This window comes from Elephas maximus, chromosome 15, assembly GCF_024166365.1.
Source record: "Elephas maximus indicus isolate mEleMax1 chromosome 15, mEleMax1 primary haplotype, whole genome shotgun sequence".
NCBI lineage: Eukaryota > Metazoa > Chordata > Mammalia > Proboscidea > Elephantidae > Elephas > Elephas maximus.
Window position 1 is genome coordinate 44,771,814 of NC_064833.1, and position 19,210 is coordinate 44,791,023.

Sequence of the window (19,210 nt, forward strand, 5' to 3'; positions counted from 1 at the left end):
TGATTGCTGGCATGAGGTGCTTGAGAAGTAGGAGGGTATAGGACCTGGAGCACAGCCCTGGATAAGAAGAGGGACACATGTCTTACTGTATCCAAAATACAGAGTGGAAATGGATGGAGAATGGATGCCCTTTGCTGAGCAATGGAGGAAAAAGCAGGTGGGAGAATGAGGTCAGTGGTGACAGTTTGGAAGAGGAGCTGACTGAGGACACACAGCAGGATTAGGAGGGCTCATTGACAGCCCAGCTAAGGTTGGGGGTCATGAATCTGCCGTGGCACCAAGCTAGTGTTTATGTGACTTTCTCAAGTAGCCCTTGGCTGTTGAGTATAAACAAGGGCAGAGAAGGCAGATGAATGAATTGATCCAAAGTGTCCAGACATCTGGGGAAAAACGCATGCTCATGAACTGTTTAGTGATTTACTCAGCTTGAAATTTCATTATGAGACTGAACAATTTGCAAACCTGCAAATCATCTGAGATGTTCCCAAAGCTGTGCTGAATACTAATTCATCTAGATAGACAGTGTAACCTGCAAGAGAATTGGAGCCTTTAAACTCAATTCTCTCTTGACACTTGAGAAATGAATGGAGAATTATGCGTCCAATTCTTAATCCTTGGAGAGCTGAGCACAAAAGTGTCTTACAAGAGTTCTCAGAGAAGAGTTTTATTCTCCTCAGAATGCTCCTTCTGAGGAAAAGAGGGGAAAAAGGAGCAAGGAGGCTTTCATGTACCCCAACGTGAGAAAGAGATTGTCACCAAGGGCACTCCATACCTTGGTTTGTGAAGCCACAGACCTTATGGGACTCACACAATAAATATTAATTATTATAAATAAATATTATAATATAAATAAATATTAATTCAGTACATTTATGATACCAGAAAGCAGACTATCATATCTCCACTCTGATCACAATAGTACCAGGGATTCTGGATACTGGTTATGATAAAACTTTAGATTTAAAGTAGAATGTAAAGAAAAAATTGCAGGCAAATGGCTTCCCTTAAAGATTCCATTCTGATTGGTGGTTTAACCTCTCACAGGCCTACTCCTTACAAAGAACAGAGAAAGGAAGAGCAGCCACTGTGTTCACTGACCACAGCAGCAAGCATCAGATGTGCATTCAGTCTCCCTAGACAGCACCCATGTGGCACAGCTGGGTTCCTCCCCATACCTTTCTACTGCATCCCTCTCAACTGGGTAGCTCTGCAGAAGTACTCGTTGGAAAAAGAATGACTCTCCCACTCCAGAACCTGATTCTATTCCATGTTTCTATGAAAATCAATGTTTCGTAAGTGCTAAACCTTATAATTCTGAGGATAACTAAAGCTGACAACCAATTTCTGACAGATTTCAAAGGCAGTGGGTGTTAAAACTAAATGTTGCACATAGTTTTCTACTAGAGTTTTCATTCCCCATATTTTCCCTCTAGTTATGAAGCAAGAAAGTCTCTTGGAACATTAACTGCTCTTTTGCATAATTTTAGCATTGTGTGTCAACACCAGGCGCAATACATATATACACATGTACATAATAAAATGGTAGGAATCATGTGTTTTGTTGGTTATTGGCTCTAGACGTAGTCAAGTTAATTGTAGCTTTCTGGGGTAGTGAGTTCAGTTGGGCTTAATGTCTGTCTGTCTGTCTCTCTCGCTCTCTCTCTCACACACACACCCCTCACTTGAGTAGACTTTGGCAACTATTTCATTCCCATTACTCTTCCTTATAATTTTCCTACTGACCCACTGCTTCATGGGGAGGAGCCTCTCTTCAGTCTTCTTACTGTTCCTAAATCCCTTGGTGCTAGGGGCATGCATCTTGAGATCAGATCAACTGATCATAATGAACAATAGCAAAGCTGAAGGTTAATTTAAAAGTAGTACCTACAAAAAGATCTGAAATGTTCACCACAAAAAGTCATACTGCCCTAAAACTGATTTGACGTTACAAAGACATCTGATCTGAAAAAGAAAAAAAGTAGTCCCTGGCATCCAGCAACTGTCCTAACGACTTAAGCTAGGTGTCAGTGTTATTAAAGAAGCTCGACCATCTTGTTCTCCTATTGGACATAAACAACCTCACAGAACACCAGCATCAGACAAGATCATTCTGTGGCTGTGACAAAGTCAGTCAAAACAAGCCACTTCGTAATTTTTTTCTAAGCCCCAACAAAAATAAAGTCACTGTGGAAACCACAAAACACCAAACATTTCCCTCTTCTGGGTAGTATGAGTGACTGCTGCTCTTCTACTAATTACAGTGTTAGCTTTGATCTAGTTTGCCCTCCCGACAGTTGTTGTTGCTGTTATTTGGTAACTTTATGTACAACAGAAGGAAACACTGCCTAGTCCTGTGCCATCTTCATGATCATTGGTATGTTTGAGTCCATTGTTCTGGCTATTGTGTTAATCCATCTCATTGGGGCTTTCAAAAGAACTACGCGAGAGAGAGCGTTCCCTCACTCAGCTTCTTCTGCTTTTGCATGAGATCTTGTATAACACAGAGGCACCCACACACTGACTCATTACTGGGGAGGGCTTTGTGGTTTAATCTGACTTTTTGTCCCATACAATATCCCAGGCTAGTTCAGCAGCCGTTTCTTATTCTCAGGGAGTCAAACATGGTTGACCTTCTAGGTTCTGAGTGTGGGAAATATAAAATTTCCAAGGACATTGGTTTGAAGATGGCTTAGAAATGTGATATGTAACCTGGCATCTCGATATTGTTATAGAAATTAATCGAGACAGTATGAAGGTAAAGTAGAAAGTTCTAGGGAAAGTCTCTGAGGAAGTGGTTTTAAAAAGCCATCATCTAAAACTAAGGAAAAGTATTATAAGGAAAATGCTGGGTGTTCTACTGGTGCTTGGTTTCTGGAAACCTAGAAATTAGCTTATTTTTACAAGTAGTGTCTCGACATTTGTCAGAGGATTGGTATTATGTGGGTAGATGATTATCTCTACTGACACACTAGAAAACTGAGTTGTGGTAATAACTTGTACAGTGTCATCAGCAGAGCCCTGGAACTCACCCAATCCTTCCTACTCCAGAGGACTCTCAGGGCCCACCAAGCTGCTGTCCAAGTGAAGTAACCTAATTGTTACCCTTATATCATACATACACACACAAATACACACACACGTGTGTGAGACATACGTGTGTGTATTTAATCTTACTTCAGTATGCTTTTGGTTCTAAACCAAATAACATATTTATTAATAAACCTGGGAAAACACTGCCTAGATCACATAATTCTTAGGCAGCCATAGCAGGTAATTTCTGTGTGAACAAGTAACCATGAATCCAGAGCCCATCCTGCTGTTTGAAGGATGTTTCCTGGGCCCCTTGCATCTTAATTATAGGGAAATTTATTAAAAATGAAGATTCCAGGTCTACCCTAGACTTTCTAAGTAAGCGTTTCTGGGAATGTGACTCAGGAATCTGCACTTTCAGCAAGGTTTTCAAAAGATTCTTAACTATAGTTGTTTGAATACTAGGGGTAAATGTTTCCAAAAGGCTACTCAAAGTTAAAGAGAGAATCAACATTACCCTACTCCCACCCTAAACTGACTTCAATACACATAGGGAATAGTGGTGAAAAGAAAAAGTGGCAAAAGTTTAAATTAGGAGTTACTGAGCAAAGATTTCAGAAGGGGTCCTCTTAGTTTTTATTGACTACAAAATAGTCAATAGAATTAGTCAATGTTCAACCATTTCAACAGGTAGCATATAATCAGGAACCAATGGTACTGAAGGAGGAAGTCTAAGCTGCACTGAGGACACTGGTGAGAAAGAAGTCTCCAGGAATTGATGGAATATCAATTGGGATGTTTCAACAAATGGATGCAGCGCTGGAAGTGCTCACTTGTCTATGCCAAGAAATATGGAGGACAGCTTCCTGGCCAACTGACTGGAAGCGATCCACATTTATGCCTATTCCCAGGAAGGTGATCCAACTGAATGCAGAAATTTTAGAACGATATCATTAATATCACAGGCAAGCAAAATTTTGCTGAGGGTCATTCAAAAATGGCTGCAGCAGTATATCGACAGGGAGCTGCCAGAAATTCAGGTCAGATTCAGAAGAAGACATGGAACCAGGGATATCATTGCTGATGTCAGATGGTTTCTGGCTGAAGCAGAGAATACAGAAAGATGTTTACCTGTGTTTTATTGACTATGCTAAGGCATTCAACTGTGTGGATCATAACAAATTATGGACAACGTTGCGAAGAATGGGAATTCCAGAACACTTAATTGTGCTCATGAGGAACCTTTACATTAGATCAAGAGGCAGTTGTTCAGACAGAACAAGGGGATACTGAGTGGTTTAAAGTCAGGAAAGGTGTGCGTCAGGGTTGTATCCCTTCACCACACCTATTCGATCTGTATGCTGAGGAAATAACCCGAGAAGCTGAACTATATGAGGAAGAATGGGGCATTAGGATTGGAGGAAGACTCATTAACAACCTGAGTTATGCAGATGACACAACCTTGCTTGCTGAAAGTAAGAGGGCTTGAAGCACTTACTGATGATCAAAGACCACAGCCTTCAGTATAGATTGCACCTCAACATAAAGAAAACAAAAATCCTCACAACTGGACCAATAAATAACATCACGATAAACAGAGAAAAGATTGAAATTGTCAAGGATTTCATTTTACTTGCATCCACAATCAACACCTAAGGAAACAGCAGTCAAGAAATCAAAAGATGAATTGCATTGGGCAAATTTGCTTCAAAAGACCTTTTTAAAGTGTTGAAAAGCAAAGATGTCACCTTGAAGACTAAGGTTTCCTCTGACCCAAGCCATGGCATTTTCAATAGCATCATATGCATGCAAAAGCTGGACAATGAATAAGGAAGACCAAAGAAGAATTGATGCCTCTGAATTGTGGTGTTCGTGAAGAATATACCATGGACTGCCAAAAGAACAAACAAATCTGTCCCGGAAGAAGTACAACCAGAATGCTCCTTAGAAGCAAGGATGGCGAGGCTGCGTCTTACATACTTTGGACATGTTGTCAGGAGGGATCGGTCTCTGGAGAAGGATATCATGCTTGGCAAAGTACATGGTCAGTGTCAAAGAGGAAGACCCTCGAAGAGGTGGATTGACACAGTGGCTGCAACAATGGGCTCAAGCATAACAATGATTGTAAACATGGCTCAGGACCAGGCGGTGTTTCGTTCTGTTGTGCATAGGGTCGCTATGAGTTGGAACCGATTCAATGGTACCTAACAACAACAAAATAAACAGATCCCCAGCAGAAAGGATCAGAGTTTTTCAGGTCCTTTTTAACAAAGCTGCTGTTCTTGTGCCCATAAGACAAAAAGAAAAAAAAGTATGCTGATAGCAGATAAAAGCAAACTAATAGGCTATTCTGATGCTAGCAGGATCTGTGGCTTTAGGTCTGCTCTTGACTGAAGGGGAAACTAGGGACCATACCCTGGATCATTAGAGTTGCTTCCAGGCCTGCAGTTTTTTAAAAAGATGCAAACACATAGTAGGGATACATAGAAGGAATGCAATTTTCTTAATAGCAATGGTTACCTGAGGATTTTAGGAATGGTCTTATTATAATTTTTTTTTTTTTAAATAGAAGGGTCACCTATAAAAGTTATTTTAAGCATCACTTGAGCTTGTTATTTTACAGCTAAGATGTAGGCAGTCTACTTCTTCCTGTAGGTGTGACGGTTTTTAATCAAGCTGTTCTTTTAAGCTACCTATGGCTAAAAATTGACCACGTTTGATCAAAATAATCCTAAAACCATTAATTACCCTAAAGTAGCATTAAAAAAAAAGAAAAGAAAAACCAGGTTCTAGGTTCTGAATGAAAAAATCTCCCACGAATGAATAAAGGCAACATAAGGGACCGAAGAATCAAGCGGCAGCACAGTCTCTAAGAGAACCATCAGCCTCTCTGGCTTTAAATCTCAATTACTCTATTTTCACCGTTGCAACTGATAAGTTTCGGTTCTTCTACAATTACACACACAATTGCATAACATTAAAAAACTCACAGTGAAATCACACGTTCTCATTTTTAAAAGGCCATTCTAGACTACACAGTCTGCAATAAGGCAAGCCATTTGCTAAAGTTGGTGTAGAATTTCTTTTTTAAAAAGTCTCATTTGGGACTTGAATGAATTATATAGAACTAAACAACGTGAATTAAATGAAGCCTATGAAAGTTTTAGCTTCCTTTTCTTCAATGGTCATCTTGAACGCAGATGTTTAAAATGTGCTACAGATGTATAAATCAAGGCTTACAGCTATTTATAAAATTAAAATTCCACTGATCAAAGATGAAGCATTTATATTTTTACCCCACTACCAGCTTGACAACTAGTTTAGTGGAAATTAACTACACTTACAATGAAATTTATTACCTCTGCTTTCATTAGGAAAATAGTGGTGGCACAGTGGTTAAGGGCTTGGCAGTTTGGACCCACCAGCTGCTGTGCAGGAGAAAGACATGGCAGTCTGCTTCCACAAAGATTACAGCCTTGGGGCAATTCTAACTCTGTCCTCTAGGGTTGCTATGAGTTGGAATCGACTTGACGGCAATGGGTTTGGGTTTTTGTTTGTTTTCTGCTTTTATCACTATCATTTCTCCTTCACCCTTAATATTTTTAGGGCAAACAAAGTGTGAAATATTATTAAAGAAGCAGATTCTTTCTTTTTTGAAAACATATTATGAGAAAAAAGGAAAACATGAGAAAAAAGGAGAAAAGTAAAAACTCATTCTCTTTTTCTTGTTTTCCCTCTTTGCTTTTAACTTCTTTCTGTTTAGACGTAAAATGTTTAATTACTGGAAGTCAATATCCTTTGATGACAAAAAAAAAGTTTCCAATATTATAAACTGGGCTTGCAAATCACCAGAACGAAATAACAACTACAGACATTTCAATTTAAAATATGATCAAGTGCTCTAAAATGCATACTTTTTCTTTTTTTAACCAAGTACTGAAAACGCATTTTTACCAGGTACAGAATATGAATATAAAATATCCCATGTTAGCAATAACCTTTTGTGTTTTTTAGTGAGGTCTTTTCACATTAATCTTTCAACACTCATATTGAGAAATTCCAGTTCTTGTCAGTTTTCAGATTTAATGACAGCCTTTTGCATTTGTGATGTTCGGGATTAGACTGAGGTAATGAATGCACAAACTTGGCTAATTTAGCTTACCGCAGTCCACAAAATTAATGCAACTGGATTCCTAGTGGAAAAGGTTTTTAAATTTAAAATTCTGTTTTGGATTTCTTAATTTGCTACTCAAGATGTAATGCTAATTATCATTATTTTTTAAAAAAGCTTAAAATAAAGAGAAGAGCCTGCAGTGCTCTTCCAGAGTGGTGAGGACTTTGCCAGGAAGGGCTGCTCCTTAGGCAGAGGCGGAGGCCGTGACCTCCGCAGCCGGCTCCTGGGAGAGGTGTATTCTTCCAGGGCAGCTGCCTGCCTGAGCCACAAGCCACAGGGTGTCTAGATTCCCCTTAGGTTTTTTACAGTGCAAGGCCATTCCTTCCAGTCCAGTGTAATTTGCAGCCATTACCATAGATATTAGAAGTGGAAAGACTTGGCAGGTCACCTAATTCCTCAGCCCTTGGTGCAGAATGCCCCTGTTGAATATTTATGAGGCAATTGTTAGCAGGCGCCTACAGCAGGCAGCCTATTAGCAGTTGTGGCCATTTATCACCACCTTGGGGGCAAACATCATCAAAAGAGCGGTAAAATATAAGCATAAACGGAAAAATAAGTAATGAAGGAACGCCATTGCCTAGCTATTTGACTAATTGTCAACTAATGAGGTTTATTAAAAGCGTCCATGGAAAATTAGATTCTGCTTCTGCTTTTTCTGTCTGGGGGTCAGTTGAAAAGGCTCTGAATACCTGCTAGTAGTTTTCTTTCCGTCCATGTAGGGAAAGATCTCAAACCCAGCTCTTCTCATGCCAGAGGTAGAGCAGGCTTCACTACCCAACCTGAAGGATTCTTGATTTAGGAACCACAAATTTAATTAATATGAGACAGCACATAATTAACATAAGAAAACATTCTTAGTATTCCTCAGGGACCTGTGAGTTTTGAGGCATTTTAAACTGGCTACTTTTTAACAAAGCAGAAATTGGAGAGAGGGTCTAGCGTTATTTGATCTATAGGATGATTTAGACACCAATCCACATCGGTCAAGCCCCAAGTAGATTTATGTGTGTGAGGTTGCCTGTTTGTCTTCAGTGAACCAGGCTGTGCCAAGTGCAAAGCCTAAATGAACGAAGAAGCTGCCACTTTTACTGTTTTCAACATAATGCCAGGGACGCAAAGACCACAGAAAAGCTAAACAGACTTTGTAGTCAAACACAGCCAAGTTTTACATCAGTAATCCATCCCATACTACTTTGGTAATTGTTCCTGGCCTGTCCTAGCTTCAGTTTCCTCACCCGTAAAAGGAAACAGCAATATCTACTCACACAGCCGTTCAGTGGCCTTGATAAAATAGTGTATGTGATCGGATGGATTGGCCAGTAAGCATGGTACGCACTGGTCTGCACAGGCTTCATTCTATTTACTTGCTGATCTTTGGTGAGCAATTTCACGAGGGTTTCCCCACACTTTTGCTGTGGTGGGAGAGAGGTGAAATTGTGCACCTCAGACTGATGAGAAGGTACAGTACGGCCCGTGAGTACCTTGCTAATTGGGTATTCCGACCCTGAATGTAATGCACTTGGCACCTTGTAGGTCTTCAAGGGTCAGAATCGACTCAACAGCAATGCGTTTGGTTCGGTTTGAGTTTTCTCCTGAGCCTTCTATACTTCCATTTAATGTTCATTTCTAGAACATTTCTAGTTTATTTAGGAGTACAACCAAATTTTTATTACAGGTAAATTTGCGTGGCTCTAATGCAACTAAATTTTCAAAATATTTCTAATCCATTGAACAGTAGAGCAGGCTTTTTAAGTGCCAAGCAATTAAAATTGCTTCCTTCACATACTCCTTGAATTTAATAACACCAAACGGACGCAAAATTTAATGCTGTAGAAAAGGCACGCTCACGCGTCCTGTTTTCCCCATTTGATGGAGGTGGAAGCCTGGAATTTTACAGCTTCCTCTCTCCTGTGGGGAACCCTGGTGGTGCAGTGGTGAAAGAGCTCTTGGCTGCTAACTGAAAGGTCAGCAGTTAGAACCCACCAGCCAGCCGCTCCACTCGAGAAAAAAGATTTACAGCCTTGGAAACCCTGTGGGATAGTTCTACTCTGTCCTATGGGGTCTCTAGGAGTCTGCATTGACTCCATGGCGACATTTGGGTTTTTTTTTTTGGTCTCCCTTCTGCCGAATTCTTGATGCTCTTCAAGATGCTCTCCTCTTCAACAAACACTACAGTATTTGTGGGTTATTTTCCTCTTTTCTCCACTATGGTGGCCATTCATTTAGATATTAAAAGTGATTAAGCACTACAACACACTTGATATTTAAAGATAAGAAACATCATTAGCCACCATGGATGAAACCACCACTGGCATTACCGTCAGTCTCAACTTCTTTTCCTCCCAGTTCTTCTTTCAGCATTTAAATAAGGCCATTAAGTAGCTCTTCTAAAATTCATTTAATTGTTTGTAATATTGTTAAAAACAAAAATTTCACAATATTAATTTTGTGTACAGACTCATAAGCTTTATTTTTCAATTCATCAACTGGAAGTCAGACAAGAGTTCCAAAGCTTGGGTACAAAGGCAAAGGTAACAAGGAAGCTTATACTGGGCAAATTTTGGATTGGCTGGCAGGAATTTTCTTTCCTTATTTTGAATAAGCAGTAATTTTGAACTAGCTTAAATGCATAGGCAAGTTATAAATGGTTAGCTTATGTTTCAGTTTCCAGGAGAGTCAATTGCTTAACTTGGGTTTTGGCTGCTGGGAAGGTCAGGCATTTATAATAAACAGAAACTTAGCTACATCTAGATTTGCTGATGTGGGGCTTAGCACAAGTGGCTCCATTTTAGGCCGAGTGTAGTCAGGTTGGAGCCCCGGTGGCACAGTCGTTAAGAGCTTGGCTGCTAATCAAAAGATCAGCAGTTCGAATCCACGAGCTGCTCCTTGGAAACCCTATGGGGCAGTTCTACTCTTATATAGAGTTGCTATGAGTCGGAATTGACTCCACAGCAACAGGTCTGGTTTCTGGTTTTATAGTCAGGTTAACAGTATTAATAAGAGATGCTCATCCCACAATGTGCAAAAGAAGTACCTCTTTTTTAAATTAAAAAAAAAAAAATGATGTTACTGTGGTAATGCATACCGAATATTAAATATTTGGGTAAAAAGAGGAAAAAAGGCAATATTCTGAATATTTCCAGTGTTAAGATTAGATAGAATGCCTGCATAGATAACCTGCAAAGATATAGCTGTAACTCTACTTTTCTAGGTACTAGAGTTTTTTGGGTAGATACTTCCTGTAAGTATGTACCTGCTTATGGAATGAAAAATGGTAGGTACATACTTACAGGTCAGGAAGAGATCCAAAAGAAAGAGGGCACAGCTCCAGAGAGAGTCCCAGTAACTTAGGAAGACATAGCTTATACTTTTAAAAAATATGACTCATCTTAACTGATGAACATGAACATATAAAATCAGGACTAAGTAGTATTCAAAAAACAGACAAAATTCAAAAGAAGCCATGAGATATGCTATTAACAAAAGAATGAATAAAAAAGTAAAAGCAGCAACTTACAAGGAAGGTTTGCGAGTGGATAGAAGAAAGTCTTTAGCTTATTACTTGGCTTGGTTCTTTGGTGCTCGTACGCACGCACATGGTAAAAGAATACAAAAGAGAATGCCTAGCTCCTTTACAAGGCACATAAACACATTCTCAGGCAAAATTAAACCCTTTAGTTCCAGGACAGTTAAAAGCACACACTTTGTAAATGTCCCTGAGGGCCTGTGAACCAAGGCCCAGGGAGGAACATGCCATATAATAAATGGCATCGTGTGTGCCTCTGTAATCATCCACAGATGGGGCATGCCAACTGATGGAATGCACAGCTTCCACTTAACACGTGCTTTCCAGTGACTGACAGGACAGGAGTCTTGGAAAAATGAAGGGGTGATGAATAAGGCATCCTGCTTAATTGTGCTAAACTAGTTTAGTTCAAATTTTCATAAATAGATTGAACAGTTGAGAAATAGGAAATCTTTTCCTGATGCTCTCAAGAGGAACAGAGGGGAGGGGTAGGAAAGAAATGAAAGAGAGAAGCACAAGATCACGTTGCCATGGGATACTTAAACTGTATAAATCAGGTATTTATGTGGTTATATTAGCAGAAATTGAAACAAAAATTGGCACCAAGACCAGATATTTAAAAAAAAAAATTAAAAAAACATGTTCCTTCACTGCCAAGATATTCGCACCAGTTTTCTCCCTCCATTTTAGTGATGATGAAGTACCAATCTTTTAAATAATTTAAAATCCATAGCTGACCTTTATTCATGTTTGTTTGATACTGGAAATTTTGTGCTATTTCATCTCTTGCTTCCTAAATGGTAGAGGTTCATTAGTAGACTGCTCCTTCATTCACACACTCCTGTTTTACATCGAAAGCAATTTTCACCTCTGGAAAAATTAGGGTTTTGGTTATAGAGTCTTAACACTAGAGGGGGCTTAGAGGGGTAACTGCCCGATTTTCAGGTCAGAGAAGATACATATTATCTCAATATCACTGTCTGGGATGAGGCTCCTTGCCAATAGAGAATACCTGTCCATATTAGACGATCTACAACTTGATGCTGCCCATGAGAGTCAGAGTGTTGTCTGCATCTTCAGCCACATGCTAGTTGGTATATACACGCTCACTCATATAATCCTCCCACCAACACTTATCAACCCATAATCATTTCACTTTGGCTGAACAGGAACCATAAAGAAGGCCTCAAAATCCCCACAGCATCATATAGAATAGAAAAGTATTAATGTTATTGATATTTTACTTTCTTCTTTCCTTCCTTCTCTGAGGTCTATGTTGCACTATTTCAATGGTGAAATGAGTCAAGCTGTTTTCCTAAATAATGCTATTGAATGGTTAAAGTAGCAGATGGTTTAGAGTGGATGCGGCAACAACATCACTCTTTTATGCAACCACAAGTGGTCACAAAGGTTAGTGAGTACGAACAATACCTGTGAATCTTCGCCAACGTTTCTTGAGATATTCAAGTATCCTCCCAATAATTCTTTCTACTGGGTCTAAATACAAGAGAGCATGTTCACAGCAAGGCCTCTTCAATAATTTTTAAAATAGGAAACTATACCAAAACCCTGAAAAAAAAAAAAACCACTTTTTGAATGTCAATTGTATAGGGCCCAATCGACTTTTACATACATTATCACATTCAGTCCTCACAAGAGTTCTGTGAAATATCATTGCCTTCATTTTACAGATCAGAAAACTGAAGCTCAGAGAGGTTAAGCAACTCATCAAAAGCACACGGCTCTACAGAGATGAATCCTGCTCCTTTTTCATGGCACCTGCTGCTTCTCCACCACAAGTGGTAGGTAAGTGGCTCCAACACTTCAGAGGTTAAAGGCTCGAGGTCTTTTGTGATTGTTCTTCCCTTTGGGTAATATACACATCAGAGTTGCTGTGGCGAGTTTCTCATAAATAACTCTGCTGTGCGTTCCCATCTATACAGGTAAGGAGACACTGTGCGGTGGGAGTTGGAGGAGACAACACTTCAGGTGTTAGATAATGCCAAGAGCTGGGAATGTGGCTTGAACTTGTGTAACATCATCTGCCTTTCAATCTGAGTGTCTCAGGTAAACTGGACTGGAGAGGCTTTTCATGTCCTAAACTCATCTTAGGGTCTGATTACTGCACATAGGTGGTAAAGAGTAGAGTGATTTGGCATCTTAAATTCAGGGGATTTCTTTACTGCTTCTGGGACCTTAATGTTGTCCTTCCTTATCTGCCAATATGCCCTAGGACTGCAGAGGGTTTTGTATATTTTTCATCAGGTCTCAAGAGGGAAAATAAAAGTGGTTGTTGTGCTCATCTGCACAGTTCTCCTTCTCCCCATTTTAAGGGCTCAGGATATTTGGACAGAGGACTCAGGCTGGGCCACTTAGAACCTCAATAACCTGGTCACAGTATAAGGTCAGGGAATGAGAATGCTACTCAAGCCAGGCCAATCAGAATTCCTCTCTGGGATTTTTCCAACTTAATCGGAAAGGATGAAGTATTTTTCTCTTCTGGGTTCATGAGGCTACGAAGATATAAGCGTTAATCTGCACATGATCGTAGTTTAGTCTTTAAGGAGGCAGCTGGTCTGCAAGAATAAAACCACCATGAAAACATAAATTGAGACGAGCACCAGAGAGAGAGTGTGTGTCCTAACAGCACTCAAATGTCAAAATCTGAGAGTCCAACCCTACCCTTCTTGGGGCTTGATTAAATTCTTCATTTTTGCTTCAGGTATTTTGATTGGATTTGTGTCACTTGGTAACGAAGGAGTCTGGACTAATACAGAGATCTTGCCTTAATAACTGAAATAATAACAGTGGTTTATTGAGCATTAACTTTATGCCAAGCATTTCACTAACACTGTCTTATTTTTTCTTCAATATAATTTCATAAGGCAGGTATTATTATCACCATTTTATTTATGAAGAAATTGAGGTTCCAAGAGGTTAAATGACTTTCCTAAGATCACACAGCTAGTAAGTAGTAGATATATAGATTGTGAGTCCAATTCTATACGGTCCCTTAATCTGTGCACTTAATGTCTATATTACACCCCCCAAAAAAACCCATTGCCGTCGAGTCAATTCTGACTCATAGCGACCCTAAAGGACAGAGTAGAACTGCCCCATAGAGTTTCCAAGGAGCGCCTGGCGGATCCGAACTGCCGACCCTTTGGTTAGCAGCCGTAGCACTTAACCACTATACCACCAGGGTTTCCATATTACACCCCAGGGGTTCTCAATTCTGGCTGCATGTTAAAGCCAGCTGGGAGCTATTAAAAACAGGAGTGTTTAAGCCCTATCTTCAAGGCCTCCAAGTCTGCACAACTACCATTCATGTAGAATATAATGGAGTAGTGCTCCAGGGGGATAAGAAGAAAAAAAAAAAAGGGAGAGTAAAATCTCAGTAAATGGTTCCTCCCAGACTTGTGCAACTATTGCGGTCCTAAAGCCAGACCAATTGAATCTGAATCTTTGGGAGTGGGGTCCTAGCATTGCTATGGTTTTAAAAGCTCCTCTGGGGATTCTAAAGTGTAGGCAAGGGTGAGAACCACAACCGTAAAAGCTAGGGTTAATATGGGCTTTAAACTAGGTCTCCACTACCATGAAAATGAAAAATTAAAGCTCAGGGGACAATTGGAGCTAACTTGCCAAGTGGCCACAGGTATCAGAGTATCTCAGATGAAAATCTTCTGAGAGAAATAGTGAGTGTGTAATCACGGACCCATCTGGATAACTACTCTGATTAGACACTGCATTTTAAAGTACCGTACTGACTAAAGATATTAAAGCAATATCTATGAGTAACTTCGCTCTTTAAATATGACTTTACCAACGATTAACTCTATTGGGAAAAAAAGTGTGGATTTTGTAAAGATAATGTCTAGCGAAAATTTTCCACTTCAGTTTAAACCTTCAAAGATTAGAGAGTTTTGAGTATTGCCAAAGCCAATGCCCTATCTTTACATAAGCTTCTGTTCTCTCACCTGTCAGGAGACTATTTCAGCCATTACAAGCAAAAAATGAAAGAATACCAAGGAAGCACTTCATAATTCACTAACTAGTCCTATTACAGACAACAGCCAACTCATGTCTCAAAAGACCCATAACCAATAGATTTCACAGATCTCAACCACTATTTGATTTGTACGTTATGGACTGGAAGGACAATTAAGACAGCAAATGTCATGTTATATAGAAAAGTTTAGTTATCATGAATTATGCAGTCTCACACTTATAAAAATGAAATAATAGAGATACTTCATCCACTGTGTTTGAGATTCCCACAAGGAGGTTTGTATAAGAATATCAGGTTAAGTGGTCATTTTTGAGCTTTAATACTGAGGAAAAGCAGGATCATAAGCCAACAAAATTGCCCAAGCTAAGGAATATATTGAATATGACTGAAGTATAACTCATTCCCACAGTAAAAAGTGCTTTGGCCAATATGAATTCAATTTCATCAGTATCTCTTGAATTGTGATGTTTTTTGATGTTGCTTTCATAATCCCCTAATTACTAAAGTAATTAAATCAAAAAATATATTTTTAGCAAAGCATTTATAGGAAATTGGTGAAATGTCACAAAACTCTACAGCTTATTTAATCAAAGAAGGTTCACAAGTGGATTAAGAATGTCCAGTTAGAGTCAGACTTCATTTGTTGATCCCTGAGAAATCCAGTACAGCCACTGTCGATTACAGCGCTTTGTGAGACTACTCTCTGTCTCTCCACTTGGAAGGCTTAATTTGGCAAAACTTCAAGTAGTACAACATCAAAGAAAATTACAATGTTAGCAACAAGTTTCCAGAAGGCACACAAATCTGTGGATCTATGAAGCTAGGTCTTGCCTTGAATCCCTTAATTAAAGGAAGAGGATCTGGGTTAGATGGAACCTGTTCAATGGCTAGACTTTAGCCATGATGTGTCACTCCTGTTCAAAACCAGCAAAAGTTTCTAGTTGTCCCAAATATTCAGGATAGCATTCAGGTCCCAACTGGAGTCCCAAGAAATATTTTTAGTCTTATCTCTGATTATTTCTCTATATTAATCTAAACGTTGGCCAAGCAAGACTACTCATCATTTAAAAAAATGCATTTTATTTTTTTAGCTACAGAATTTTTCTCATGTCCATCTTTCCACATGGAATGCACTTCCTCTCCACCCAAAAAAACTATATTCTTTCTTCAGAATCAGATGGAATGCTACCTCTTTTCTGTTGCTTCAGAGAGTTTCATAAATCTCTTGCCTGAAGTTCCATTGTACTTTGTTCTTCCTTGTCTAAACTCTCCTTTAACTCCTCTGTCTTATATATGACTCTGGTAATCAAACAGACATATATACTAATTCTAGCTTCTCTACTTAATAGCTGTGTGACTTTGGACAAGATAAATTCTCTGAGCCCCAAATGCCTCATCTGATAATTGGTTATAGTAACAATGTATACTGTAAAAGGTTCTCATGAAAGTATATGAGATAATATATGTAAAGCACCTAGCATAATACTTGACACATAGTGAATTTAGCACATGTTAAATTCCCTCCTTATTCCTCTTGCCTGAATGTCATATAGCAATTACTAGGTATCTGTTGAATAAATAAATGAAATTGTGAACTTGTCTCAGTCAGGTCTAAGAAGTAAGAACAGGCAGTAGTCATCCTGAGGATTCAACTATGTTTTACATAATGATTCCTACCTGTAACTTCTTTCCTGTTTTATAAAGAAAATCAGAAATAAACATTTATAAATCAGTAGCTTTGGTTTTTACAGCAAAAATAAAGATGGAAATTATATCACATTCAGAGTAATTTGCATTACGGGTTAACAGAAATGTGTACATCTATAGTGGAATATACATATTAAAGACAAAAAGAACCACACACACACGCACAAAGCCACTTTTAAAATAAACATATTGTTGGTGATTTTGTTGGTATTGTTATTCTGAGATTATTGTGTGTGCATCGTGAGACAAAGCAAACAGGTGATTCTGTTGTTCTACTGAGAACCAGGGTTTGGGGCAAGTGAAAATGGAGATACAGATATAACATTGGTGAAATTAAGTTAAAAACCTTGTAGTTCTGAACTGAATGGGAAATACCACAAAATCCATAATATAGTTTCTCTTTAAAGAAAAAAAAAAAAAAACATATTTCCTAGTTCCGCCCTCTGAAAAGGCCTAGAAACAATGACTAACCCCCAAAATGGACAATGAACAACCCTTGGTATTCAGGTATTCAGATTGTGGCCTCTAAATACCATGACCTAGTAAAAGAAGGAAACCTTGGTGGTGTAGTGGTTAAGTGCTACGGCTGCTAACCAAGAGGTCGGCAGTTTGAATCCACCAGGCACTCCTTGGAAACTCTATAGGGCAGTTCTACTCTGCCCTATAGGGTTGCTATGAGTTGGAATGGACTTGACGGCAGTGGGTTTGGGTTTTTTTGGTTAGTGAAAGAAAGGAACCCTAGTGGCACAGTGGTTAAGCTTTTGGCTGCTAACCAAAAGGTCGGCAGTTGGAATCCACTAGCTGCTCCTTGGAAACCCTATGGGGCAGTTCTACTCTCGCCTATAGGGTCGCTGTGAGTTGGAATCAACTTGACAGCAATGGGTTTGGTTTAGTTTAGTAAAAGAAACTGGACTGTTTGGAGAAGTGGCTGATTCCAGATAGGCAGGAAATGTACAAGATGGCCTGAAATATTTTGTCATATCAGAAAGCTAGGAAACTATCAATGACTATGAAGGTCATGCCAAAAGGACTTGGTAACTAGCTTAATGAGGTTCCCACTGGCCAAAGATGGGACCTTGGGCATCAGTGAAAAATAATTAGTACAATGGAACAAAGCACATCAAATACTTTTAAAATTATTAGTTAATAATGATACTAAAAAAAAAAAAAAATCAGTAACTTTTGAAGATAATAGGGAAAGTGATAGGGAAAGAATGAAACATTTATCCTACCTTTCTCATACAAAAGTACCTTAGGGTAATCTAATAGTTGATAAGGGAAAAGCTACTTTTGAATAGAATTATTTCAACTAAAAAATAAAAAAGAAATAATAGAATTAGAATATACCATTTTGTACCCCCAATGAAATAATAGATTTCGGCAACAATCTTTAATGAGTACTGACATCATAAAAAGAGTCAATTAGATATTACTCCTAATAGAAACAAACAGCAACACCTAGGAAGTATTCTTGTCAAAACAAAACAAAAAATCAAACTTGAGTCCATATCAAGCCTGTAAATCTAACTACCAACTCATAGGAAATACAGGGGGAAGGGACTATGTTAAATGATGCTATGGGAATGGAACCACCTTGTTATGGATTGAATTGAGTCCCCAAAAAGATATGCTGAAGTTTTAACCCCTGGTACCAGTGAATGTGACTTATTTGGAAATAGAGTCTTTGAAGATGTTATCAGTTAATTTAACAGGAGGTCAGACTGGAGTTGGGTGGGTCCAACATGAGTGGTATCCTTTGTAAAGGAGGAGACAAGACACAGAGAGACACGCAGAGGGAAGGTGGGCATGTGAAGATGGAGGCAGAGATTGATCTGCAAGCCAAGGAACCCCAAGGATGCTGGCCAACACCATAAGCGAGGAACAGATTCTCCATCAGAGCCCTCAGAAGGAATCAACAAGGCCAACGTCCTGATTTCAGACTCTTAGCCTCCAAAACTGTGAGGCAAATGAATTTTTGTTCTTATAAACCACTCACTTTGCAATATTTTATTACGGTAGCCCTAGAAAACTAATACACACCAAAATTGAGACTGTGGAAAATTTCACAGGATAAATTATTTGGTTTCTTTAACAAATAAATGGCAATGGGAAAAAAGATGAAGGTAAAATTTATGCATTAAAAGACTGGAGAGATATATCGACCAATTTAATTGTTTGGACTTTACTGGAATCCTAGTTTATATCAGAAAACTGAAAAAAAAAAATTTTTTTTTTTTAGAAAATAAAAATTTGGAGACAATTAGGATCACTTGAAACCTGGCCATATACTGAATATTATACTTAGGAATTATTATAAAATATTTTAGGTAGAATAATAGTATTATAATTATGTACAAAAAAGAATCCTCACCTTTTAGAGATAAACCCAAACCCAGTGCTGTCGAGTCGAGGGATACAAATTGAAATATTTACAAACAAAAATGATATGATATTGGGTATTAGCTTCAAAATAATCTGTGTGTGTAGGGAAGTGGTTGGAATAGAGATGAAATAAAACTTCCCATGAGTGAAACATTGTTGAAGCTAAGTGAGGGATACATGGAGCGTCATTATATTATTCTCTCTATTTTTGTATGTATTCAAAATTTTCTTTAATAAAATTTTTTAAAAACCATACTTCAAAATACTTTTATATAACGAAACAGACTGAACTGAATTTTACATTCTCTCATCATTTGAAGCAGTGAGAGACAAGGTTTACATAGCTAACAGGGAGGAAATATATTTTAAAGTCTTACTTCCT

The 19,210-nt window shown here is 38.6% G+C and overlaps 1 protein-coding gene across 3 annotated transcripts in view; it reads right to left on the reverse strand.

The window, feature by feature from the left end:
• The window catches only part of CPQ (carboxypeptidase Q), a 534,503-nt gene that overhangs the window by 64,088 nt on the left and 451,205 nt on the right, over positions 1–19,210 (reverse strand). The window contains exon 8 of one of the 3 annotated variants that reach the window (XM_049853889.1): positions 10,250–12,299. The exons of the other annotated variants lie outside the window; for them this stretch is intronic. Within the exon in view, the coding sequence (XP_049709846.1) occupies positions 12,274–12,299 (26 nt within the window). The 3' untranslated portion in view covers positions 10,250–12,273. Of the gene's footprint in view, positions 1–10,249; positions 12,300–19,210 lie in introns of those variants that run through there. 3 annotated transcript variants of the gene reach the window in all.